Source organism: Bufo gargarizans, chromosome 4, assembly GCF_014858855.1.
Source record: "Bufo gargarizans isolate SCDJY-AF-19 chromosome 4, ASM1485885v1, whole genome shotgun sequence".
Taxonomy (NCBI): domain Eukaryota; kingdom Metazoa; phylum Chordata; class Amphibia; order Anura; family Bufonidae; genus Bufo; species Bufo gargarizans.
The window spans coordinates 402,332,713-402,344,846 of NC_058083.1; the positions used below are offsets into that span (position 1 = coordinate 402,332,713).

General features: G+C 40.6%; 1 protein-coding gene across 5 annotated transcripts in view; it reads right to left on the reverse strand.

Moving 5' to 3' along the window:
• The window catches only part of VIT (vitrin), a 176,008-nt gene that overhangs the window by 44,720 nt on the left and 119,154 nt on the right, over nucleotides 1-12,134 (reverse strand). For all 5 annotated transcript variants that reach the window (XM_044292244.1, XM_044292243.1, XM_044292242.1 and 2 more), the window contains 6 exons: nucleotides 9,459-9,527; nucleotides 9,296-9,364; nucleotides 6,773-6,841; nucleotides 6,263-6,325; nucleotides 4,650-4,712; nucleotides 4,495-4,563 (listed from right to left, as the gene is read on the reverse strand). In XM_044292244.1, the coding sequence (XP_044148179.1) occupies nucleotides 4,495-4,563; nucleotides 4,650-4,712; nucleotides 6,263-6,325; nucleotides 6,773-6,841; nucleotides 9,296-9,364; nucleotides 9,459-9,527 (402 nt within the window). The remainder of the gene's footprint in view (nucleotides 1-4,494; nucleotides 4,564-4,649; nucleotides 4,713-6,262; nucleotides 6,326-6,772; nucleotides 6,842-9,295; nucleotides 9,365-9,458; nucleotides 9,528-12,134) is intronic.

Below are 12,134 nucleotides of genomic sequence, written 5' to 3' on the forward strand. Positions count from 1 at the left end.
CATTAACATGTAGTACAGACCAAAAGTTTGGACACATCTTCTCATTCAAAGAGTTTTCTTTATTTTCCTGACTATGAAAATTGTAGATTCACACTGAAGGCATCAAAACTATGAATTAACACATGTGGAATTATATACATAACAAAAAAGTGTGAAACAACTGAGAATATGTCATATTCTAGGTTCTTCAAAGTAGCCACCTTTTGCTTTGATTACTGCTTTGCACACTCTTGGCATTCTCTTGATGAGCTTCAAGAGGTAGTCACCTGAAATGGTTTTCACTTCACAGGTGTGCCCTGTCAGGTTTAATAAGTGGGATTTCTTGCCTTATAAATGGGGTTGGAACCATCAGTTGCGTTGTGGAGAAGTCAGGTGGATACACAGCTGATAGTCCTACTGAATAGACTATTAGAATTTGCATTATGGCAAGAAAAAAGAAGCTAAGTAAAGAAAAACGAGTGGCCATCATTACTTTAAGAAATGAAGGTTAGTCAGTCCGAAAAATTGGGAAAACTTTGAAAGTGCAGTCACAAAAACCATCAAGCGCTACAAAGAAACTGGCTCACATGCGGACCGCCCCAGGAAAGCAAGACCAAGAGTCACCTCTGCTGCGGAGGATAAGTTCATCTGAGTCACCAGCCTCAGAAATCGCAGGTTAACAGCAGCTCAGATTAGAGACCAGGTCAATGCCACACAGAGTTCTAGCAGCAGACACATCTCTAGAACAACTGTTAAGAGGAGATTGTGTGAATCAGGCCTTCATGGTAGAATATCTGCTAGGAAACCACTGCTAAGGACAGGCAACAAGCAGAAGAGACTTGTTTGGGCTAAAGAACACAAGGAATGGACATTAGACAAGTGGAAATCTGTGCTTTGGTCTGATGAGTCCAAATTTGAGATCTTTGGTTCCAACTACCGTGTCTTTGTGCGACGCAGGAAAGGTGAACGGATGGACTCTACATGCCTGCTTCCAACCGTGAAGCATGGAGGAGGAGGTGTAATTGTGTGGGGGTGCTTTGCTGGTGACACTGTTGGGGATTTATTCAAAATTGAAGGCATACTGAACCAGCATGGCTACCACAGCATCTTGCAGCGGCATGCTATTTCATCCGGTTTGCGTTTAGTAGGACCATCTTTTATTTTTAAACAGGACAATGACCCCAAACACACCTCCAGGTTGTGAAAGGGCTATTTGACCATGAAGGAGAGTGATGGGGTGCTGCACCAGATGACCTGGCCTCCACAGTCACCGGACCTGAACCCAATCGAGATGGTTTGGGGTGAGCTGGACCGCAGAGTGAAGGCAAAAGGGCCAAAAAGTGCTAAGCATCTCTGGGAACTTCTTCAAGACTGTTGGAAGACCATTTCCGGTGACTACCTCTTGAAGCTCATCAAGAGAATGCCAAGAGTGTGCAAAGCACTAATCAAAGCAAAAGGTGGCTACTTTGAAGCTGCTTTTTTCTTGCCATAATGCAAATTCTAACAGTCTATTCAGTAGGACTATCAGCTGTGTATCCACTTGACTTCTCCACAATGCAACTGATGGTCCCAACCCCATTTATAAGGCAAGAGATCCCACTTATTAAACCTGACAGGGCACACCTGTGAAGTGAAAACCATTTCAGGTGACTACCTCTTGAAGCTCATCAAGAGAATGCCAAGAGTGTGCAAAGCAGTAATCAAAGCAAAAGGTGGCTACTTTGAAGAACCTAGAATATGACATATTTTCACTTTTTTGTTAGGTATATAAATCCACATGTGTTAATTCATAGTTTTGATGCCTTCAGTGAATCTACAATTTTCATAGTCATCAAAATAAAGAAAACTCTTTGAATGAGAAGGTGTGTCCAAACTTTTGGTCTGTACTGTATATATAGAGAGCATTAACTCTTTAACTGGAAACTGTCACCTACTTCCAACGTGTTAAACTAATGCACTCAGCTCTGTGTATCATCATTTAAATCATATCTTTTTTTTTAGTGATATCCATCCTTCCAAAATGCAGAAAATGACCTTTGGTTGGTATGCTAATGAGTCTTCAAAGTGCCCAGCAGGGCATGATTAACGGTTCCTCGAGCACAAGCCCTCCTCCACTGAAATGGTTTTCACTTCACAGGTGTGCCCTGTCAGGTTTAATAAGTGGGATTTCTTGCCTTATAAATGGGGTTGGGACCATCAGTTGCGTTGTGGAGAAGTCAGGTGGATACACAGCTGATAGTCCTACTGAATAGACTATTAGAATTTGCATTATGGCAAGAAAAAAGAAGCTAAGTAAAGAAAAACGAGTGGCCATCATTACTTTAAGAAATGAAGGTTAGTCAGTCCGAAAAATTGGGAAAACTTTGAAAGTGCAGTCACAAAAACCATCAAGCGCTACAAAGAAACTGGCTCACATGCGGACCGCCCCAGGAAAGCAAGACCAAGAGTCACCTCTGCTGCGGAGGATAAGTTCATCTGAGTCACCAGCCTCAGAAATCGCAGGTTAACAGCAGCTCAGATTAGAGACCAGGTCAATGCCACACAGAGTTCTAGCAGCAGACACATCTCTAGAACAACTGTTAAGAGGAGATTGTGTGAATCAGGCCTTCATGGTAGAATATCTGCTAGGAAACCACTGCTAAGGACAGGCAACAAGCAGAAGAGACTTGTTTGGGCTAAAGAACACAAGGAATGGACATTAGACAAGTGGAAATCTGTGCTTTGGTCTGATGAGTCCAAATTTGAGATCTTTGGTTCCAACTACCGTGTCTTTGTGCGACGCAGGAAAGGTGAACGGATGGACTCTACATGCCTGCTTCCAACCGTGAAGCATGGAGGAGGAGGTGTAATTGTGTGGGGGTGCTTTGCTGGTGACACTGTTGGGGATTTATTCAAAATTGAAGGCATACTGAACCAGCATGGCTACCACAGCATCTTGCAGCGGCATGCTATTTCATCCGGTTTGCGTTTAGTAGGACCATCTTTTATTTTTAAACAGGACAATGACCCCAAACACACCTCCAGGTTGTGAAAGGGCTATTTGACCATGAAGGAGAGTGATGGGGTGCTGCACCAGATGACCTGGCCTCCACAGTCACCGGACCTGAACCCAATCGAGATGGTTTGGGGTGAGCTGGACCGCAGAGTGAAGGCAAAAGGGCCAAAAAGTGCTAAGCATCTCTGGGAACTTCTTCAAGACTGTTGGAAGACCATTTCCGGTGACTACCTCTTGAAGCTCATCAAGAGAATGCCAAGAGTGTGCAAAGCACTAATCAAAGCAAAGGGTGGCTACTTTGAAGCTCCTTTTTTCTTGCCATAATGCAAATTCTAACAGTCTATTCAGTAGGACTATCAGCTGTGTATCCACTTGACTTCTCCACAATGCAACTGATGGTCCCAACCCCATTTATAAGGCAAGAGATCCCACTTATTAAACCTGACAGGGCACACCTGTGAAGTGAAAACCATTTCAGGTGACTACCTCTTGAAGCTCATCAAGAGAATGCCAAGAGTGTGCAAAGCAGTAATCAAAGCAAAAGGTGGCTACTTTGAAGAACCTAGAATATGACATATTTTCACTTTTTTGTTAGGTATATAAATCCACATGTGTTAATTCATAGTTTTGATGCCTTCAGTGAATCTACAATTTTCATAGTCATCAAAATAAAGAAAACTCTTTGAATGAGAAGGTGTGTCCAAACTTTTGGTCTGTACTGTATATATAGAGAGCATTAACTCTTTAACTGGAAACTGTCACCTACTTCCAACGTGTTAAACTAATGCACTCAGCTCTGTGTATCATCATTTAAATCATATCTTTTTTTTAGTGATATCCATCCTTCCAAAATGCAGAAAATGACCTTTGGTTGGTATGCTAATGAGTCTTCAAAGTGCCCAGCAGGGCATGATTAACGGTTCCTCGAGCACAAGCCCTCCTCCACTGACTGCCCAAGTCTTCCTCCATCAAGAGCCCAAGCCTACATCTCCACATGTCCTCAGTACCATCCCTTGCACCTTTCTGTCCGCCCCTCCTCTGCAAGGTCATTGTCTTTAGGAAACTCTGCCTGTCTGGTCAGCGTGTCCCTTGCTCAAGAGCGGGACAGGAAACTGCCAAAGCTCGGCACATGCGCTATAACTCCAGTGAGTACGATGCCCACTGCAGGAAAGTCACTGTGCAAGAGCAGTAGGTTTTCCTGTCCTATAGGCTTTTAGAGACCCAGTGATGCTAATAAAATTGTATGGATGGGCTGCAACTGGAGAGCGAGAGAAGACATTTTGTGGGGTAGGGTCTAGGCTGAACATTTTGCATTGGGCTTGTGAGCCTTTGGTTAGGCCTATGCTCAGGTGCATTACCCCGCCATTCACACAGGGATTTTCTCAATTGATGACTGATCTCTATTTATTTTGCGATATTGACAGTGGACATCTGTAGGTGTGTGTTTCCTACAATACATAGTTGAACTAATAAATATGGTTCCTTCGTTGCAGGACTGAAAAAGAAGAGTACTAGATTACCTTGAGTATCACGTGTTTCTACAGGCCAGTAGGGTGCAGCTGGCGGAGCAAGATTGCTACTTTCTGGAACTAGAAATATGAATTTATTTTAAATTTTGATTATGTACTAACTAAGGTAAAGGATATTAAAACATTATTAAACATTTTTACAATACCTGCTGGTCTGCGTACTGGTGGAACATTCATTCGTTGATTTTGGCCTGACCAGTCACGTCTTCCTGAAACAGGTGAAAAACATATTATCAATGGTTAAGTAGCTTTTTCTCTGTCTATGGCAGTAGAAGTACAGTATAAGACTGGGAAAAAATAGCACACAGGTTACTCAGCTTTACTGAAATAAAGCCCTACTACTCCATTAACTACATGCAGTACTTCATTGTATTACTTTAACATGTCATCCATTAATGACAGATCATGGTAAAACCGTATAGTAAAGCTAAATTCTCCTTGCAATCCTCATCTTAAAATGAAAATATTGTCCAAAAATTACCTATTTTTTAAATCAAGTTTTTATGCTACAGGGACATATCCATTATTTTTTGTTTATCCTACATTAACAACCAAAATGTAAGTATTCTATGTATTTTTTTTATATAAAAAAAGGGTGGAAGACTGGTGTAATTTTTTAAAGCATCCAACATTACTGTAGTCAATGCATTACTCTTCTGTGGTCTTCTATATCTAATCCTATCAAGAGAAAAATAGAGCTGTCATATGGTTATTCCAATTCTACACCTACAATTATAATGAGAAATACTTTGCAGATAACATTTTCCCATTTACATAAGCAGTAAACTGTGGACTGCCTAACTATTGAGGAGGTTTGATCATTTGCACTGACTGCTACAGAAGGACATATTCAATGCCATAGCACTAATGAAATTAAAAATTAAAAACAGCCAAAATCTCTAAAATAACTAAATATTGAGTTGAAAAAAGACTCCTTTTAGATCGAAGGGTCCCTTTAAACATATTTTGGGCTATTTATTAAACTGGTGTAAAGTAGAACTGGCTTGCCCATAGCAACCAATCAGATTCCACCTTTCATTTTTGACAACTCCTTTAGAAAATGAAAGAGGAATCTGATTGGTTGCTATGGGCAACTAAGCCAGTTCTACTTTACACCAGTTTGATACATGACCCCAATTTTCTTTAATTTTCAATATATATAAAAAAAAAACATTAAATCTTGTATTTTTTTTAGTCTGGCAACTGAGCCTCATGAAAGAATGACACTTCCTGTTCTGTAGAGATCCTTTTTTAGGAGTCATCTCAATATCATCACAGGCTGGATTAAAACGAAGGGGAATCTGAAGGAAGATTACACAGTATCCACCATCGAAAACAAGTGATGGTCACAGCTCACCCCTTCCTGTACTATTATCGCTGTACAGGTCACAGAGCATGCATAGAACAGTCTCCCATAGAAGTCAATTAAAAACAAATCCAGGCACCAGTTTACTATGTGGCTGCTATGAAGCATATCGCTGCTGTTCAAACAGCAGAGCAGCTGGCTGCCCCATAATTATGAACAGAAAATTAAAAGTCTGCAATCAGAAAATTAATATAAAAAATATATATCAGTATCTGGTTCTAAGTAGCAAAAAAAAAAAAGTTGATGCATTCCCTCAAAGAAAATCCAACTCTCTCAACCATCTACTAAAGTGAGTTAATGTAATATCTATGAGCAGAGAAAATCTTTCACTTTGGTCCTGTGCTTTTTTTTTTGGACATTTATAAGCTCACATTTAGAAAAATACCACCTTACCTTCAGTGTCATATGTGTCTACAGACCAGTTTGGAGGAGCTGGAGGTGCGATATTGCTGCTCTCTGGAGCAAGGGAAACAAAAAGATGGTTAATGAATATATAAAATTACATTTAATAGATATTAGAAGTTACATATTTAAAAGGGTTTTGGAGTGTATGAAAATGCAGAAAAAGTACCTAAATGTGTCTGAATGGTCACTAGATGACACCACCCAGCTCTGTGTAGAACTGTTGTTTTCATGATACTTGGGCTTGCTGTGAAATTAATTGCCAATGTAAAGCACTACAGCTCCTATGATTCTGCTCTCTTCTCATAGACATCAGATATATTTATAGCTGTACCACTATTACAAGTTGAAAAGTAGTGCTGTAATTATTTACTGCCTACACACAGTGCTAATTAGGCACTGTATTTATGGCCAGCCAGCATTAATAGAGAGGGGGAAAGCCAAAGAGAATTAGAGATAGCAGACAGAAGACAACAGGATGTATAACTATTACTATTTTACCTGGGGGTCGACGCTGCACAACTGGAATGTTCACCCGGCTTGGGGCTTGCCAGTCACGACGTGGAGAACCTACAATGGGTATAATGTATTTTAAGCAATGTAGAAATCTCAAACTATGAGTCTGGAAGGTACCATCCAAACTCACTATAAAAAGTAATAATTAAAAAAAACTAGAAAAGCTAAAATTTCTGGGGAAATTGTGTGAAGTGTTCTTGCCTCCACCAGTAGTCTACAATTGGAGTGGGCAGAGTAACTGGGTGGAGTGGCTTGAGTAATTGTTGTGTTGTTGGAGTGGCTGGAGTAACTGTGGAAAGGTTGGAGTGGGCAAAGTAACTTTATGGGGTGGACAGAGTAACTGTGTGGACTGTTTGGAGTGAGTAAAGATAGTAAGCATTACACTAACCAATTGATTGATCAAATTTAAAAAGTGCACATGGCAAGCTTGATAGAGTAAGAAATGCATTTAAAATTTTATTTTATTTTATTTATTTATATAGCACATTTAACTGCAATATTGTTGCCCAAAGTGCTTTACAGGTACATTAAAACATACATTTATAAAAACATTAGCAGCCCATTTGTGTAGGTGGGCAGGAAAATGAGGGAGTGGTGGCAGTTTAGAAATCATGTCCTGATTTTTCAGCTCACACTCTAGCTTTTGTCACTCTGCTGGCTGCTCACACACCTGGGTTCCTATGGCAACTCACTCTACAGCGAGGGCAGAGAAGAGTGATTAAAAACAAACTGCTCCAACTTGTTCACTTCACTGGCATTACTGAAATAAATGAACTTTGCACGATATTTTTTGAGTTTCACCTGTATGTGAGATAACAGTAAATGGTCTTGCCATGCAAGGACACTCAAAGAAGTGAATCTATATTCCAGTGTAATTTATTTCATTCTTATTTCTTCCTTATTTTGCATATATTGTTCACAGTGTCACAATCGGCTAGGGGCTCTATTGCAATATTTAGATGCAATATAATAGACTCCCATGTGGAGGAGAAAAAGTTATAACAATTATTGGTTCCCTAGGCTTAGAATGTAAATTGTATAGGTGGGAATTTATCATTCCCCCCACACCGGTTTTCTAGTGTAAAAAGTTGTAAACCTTGTGTTTGTGACATTTTAAATGCCATGGTGAAAATGTTTTGTCACAAGTGGCGTTCCTATTCTGCCCACTTTCCAAAGAAAGCATAGTGAAGGCGGGGAGGTAGAAGGGCCAACTGGCTCAGCGCATTTATCTTCATTTATGCAAATTTTCTGGAGTAAATACAGAAATATATGGCAGATATAAAATGCTGGTCTACGATAAATTCCTCTCTATGTATTCCATAACCTCCTAGCAAGTAATATTATTCTTAAAGATCTAATTTTTACAACTGACATACGGCATTATTTTTTGAGACATTACATTATCATGCTCACATGCAACACTGTGCAACTCCATTAGTCAATGTTGATTGAAGTTATCTGATTTTATTCTCATGAGACTTCAACCCAAAAAAAGATAGCTGATGACTCATGTTCCATAATACACGCCAAATAACAACTTACCATATGTCACAGATGTCATGTTAATCTTGTATGTAGGTGTTGCATTAATGTGAAAAACAAAACTCCAATAGTATAGACCTCTATAGAATATACACAATGGGCATCATTTATTAACCTGAAATACGCTTATATTAGGGGCATTTCAGGCACAGATTGCAACGCAATGGTTAGTTGTGGCGCAATCTGCGACTTTTCCCCACTCACGTCAGGTCTAAAAAAGTAGGCGTGGGCAGGGAAAAGGACGGGCTGGTAAGTCCGTCTCATTCATCAATGGTCTAAATGTAAGACAACTAGGAAGCTGGTATACATTTAGACTGGTGCTGGATACACCAAAGTTGTGTAGAGGCTGGCTCCTCTACATAACTTCCGAGATCCACTGCCTGTGCAGGGGATTTATTAAAACGCCGGTCTTAATAAATGACCCACAATTTGCACACAATAAAGTTTATTTTGTTCTGCATAAAAAATTAGGATGCCGTGTTGATTCCTCTATAAATTCAGAATAGGTGCACATGAGGGATTTTGTCAGTGACAAAGTCTGTCAAGTATCCCCTGGCAGAAACTGATGCAGTTTCTGATATGGGTTTGCATTTCATGTGGCACGGACCTGCTCTTAGTGTAGTTTAATTGAATGCGGCTTTGCCAGAGGTCCATGTGGTAACCATGCCAGGTGTATAGGTCTTGAAAATCGCACAGCAAAAATCCTCGGCTGCATGAACTGCGGCATGGCCTCCCATTAAAAACAATGGGAGGTGGTTTCAACCCAGATTTGGCCCTGAATCCGCTCTGAAACCCATGCTTAATGAACTCCATCTGAACATACCTTTTATAGACAGCTAAATGCATTGTACTAAATTCCCGTAAGGTGCAGTAAATGATGTATAATAGGGCACCATAGACTTATGGATGCTGTATACATACGCCTCTGTACAACCCTGAAGGTGAGTCAAGTGATTGATCTCTTACCTTGAGAATCACGTGTGTCTGATGACCAGCTTTGTCCAGTATTTGGGGCCACATTGCTTCTATCTGGAACTATGAGTGGAGAATATAAATTACTAAATAAAATAAACAGGCAAATAACTAAAAAGCATTAATTTAATTTCTTTAAATTTATTTTATATTATACCTGCTGGCCTTCTTTGGACAGTTGGTACATTTATCCGGGTGGGACTTTGCCAGTCTCGTCTTTGCGGATCTTAAAGATATAACAAAACTATATTACTATATAACTATAGTGTTACCAAATTTAGAAAAACTGTTATTTCTCTGATCAGCCAGGCTATCAATAATAGCCCACAACACTATTTTGACCTTTTGCAATTTTACTATTAAGCAATTTTGGATTGAGCAAGAGTCAGAGATTATTAGATTATTTTTCAGGGATGCAGCCTGAATTTAGCAGCGTACTCATTTTTTCCAGTGTAAGAATAGTTTTGCGGTAGGTTTCATTTATTTAAAAGTGGTTATTATTGCCAAATTAACATTATTGGCAGTGGTCCTAACACTTATTATTCCAGAAATTTCAGTACTGCTCTCAAAAGCAGCTGATAACTTTTACTCCCATTCCCTTTGTAAAAGCAGAGCTTGTATATATTTTTACAGAGAAACTTGGCTTTTGTTTTTCTTAAGCTTTATGTCTCATGGTCATGACTGTTTTAAAGGGATTCTGTCAGGACATTTTAGGCCTATAACCTAAACATATGGCCAGGTCCGTACAAATAACATGAATCCGAAACTGTACTTAGTAAATCTGCCTGTGGCTCTATTAGCACATAAAACAGGTTTTTATAACCTGTCATTCACCTACCTAAGGTGCCCAAGGGGACGTCGCTTCATACAGTTTGCCCGGCTGCACCCATCTCTGTCTGGTGCCCAGTTGAAATCGCCGCCTTCCTCACCTCAGCCCCGACTCCGCAATCGTCCGGGCCCTCAGGTTATGCCTAGTGCACACGCATGGGATCTGGCAGAGGGACCAGATGATTGTGGAGGCGGGGCTGAGGTGAGGAAGGCGGCGATTTCAACTGGGAAGGCGGCGCTGGGCACCAGACGGAGATGGGTGCAGCCGGAACACTGTATGAAGCGACGTCCCCTTGGGCACCTTAGGTAGGTGAATGACAGGTTATAAAAACCTGTTCTATGTGCTAATATAGCCACAGGCCGATTTAATAAGAACAGTTTCGGATTCAGGTTATTAGTAGGGACCTGGCCATATATTTAGGTTATAGGCCTAAAATGTCATGACAGAATCCCTTTAAGGATCCAGATTGTATGTATTTCATTTGGATACATTGTAGTCTTTTTTTAAGTATGTTTACATGAATCAATGAAGAAAAACATGTCCATCATTTCATTTATGTGAAAATCATTTCCCCTAGAACCAGTAATTATAGTGGATACTGTGGGGGGTTTATGACTTTTTTTTTAAATGCCATTGCAACTAGATTTAGTCACAACTGGCATTTTTATGCCTCCCTAATCAGTTTCCAAAAAGAGGGCCCGAAGAGGGCAGGGTGTCACGATCAGTGTGGGGGAAAACTTCCACACTGAACACAGTAGGGAAGGGGAACAGTAACTGGGCCTGGAAACTAGGGAAGGAACAGGACACCTCCTAAACAACCCTGATCCGGGCTCTATCAATATGAATAGACCTTGAAGTTAGGAATATTCATATGCAGGATACCTAGGCCCTAATTTCACTATAAGGCCCTGAAATAAGGTTAGGACCAGAGACAACCCATTCCTCCCCAGATGGACGAATGGAAGTCTCTGTCTCAGGCCCAGATACAAACAACAAGGAATAATACAAAACACAAACAAACGCAACACTTAACTTCTGAAGAGAGGGGCGAGCAGGAACACTAGAAACTACCTCATGCCAGCTCAGCCAAACCCAAATGAAGCCTTCTACCGCATAGTCAGAAGGGTGGGGTCAGACTATAAAGGGTAGAAGTGATGACCATCGAACTACAGCTGAGAAAAGGGAAATGGTCATTAACCCTGTCAATACTGAATCAAGAGACATCAAGGAGGCTGTTAGTTTCCTCCATGCTCAGCCAGTCTTCTTGATCTCCTGACATCAGTCACCTGAGGGACCGTGACACAGGGTGTGTATGATTAGGCCTGTAGTGGGATCCCATGGTGCTCAAACTGCTGCAGGCCATGACCTTTGCTTCCCTGTCAGGCTTTCCTGGGGTGTTCCCAGGCTGTGTATGCTCTGTTACTCTTAAAGGGCCAGTTGGCGCACCCTACACTTCTCCCACCAATGGCTGATCACCTCACTGTATTTTTGGCGCCTTCCCATAGGGGAGTGTGTGAGAGGTTGAGGTTGTCTAGCTTGCTAGTTCCCTGCAAAAGTGTACTGGTGTATTTGTCTGCCTGTCTACCGATATGATATCCATGTGCCCTGACAAGTCATGTAGACAGGGTTGTCTTTATAGGCCAACTCCTTTAAATTAATTATACATCATTTTAAATATTAATTCTACCAAATTGGAAGCATACAAACCAGATTCCATACAAATTGCATAGAAACTGCAAACTGCTCATACCAGATCATAAGCAATTGCATACTGCAAACTGCAAACCAAGTTGAGCAAGCAGAACTACAGTCCTGATCAAAAGTTTAAGACCACTTGAAAAATGGCAAAAAAATCATATTAAGCATGGCTGGATCTCAAAGTATAACTGTTGTATTATAATTTTTTTGAGTATAGGATTGTGGTGATTAATATCTCCTTGGTGGCCCTATTTCAACTTTTTGCTGTGTATTCAATTACCCCTTAATTCCACAGTTTTGTTCCCT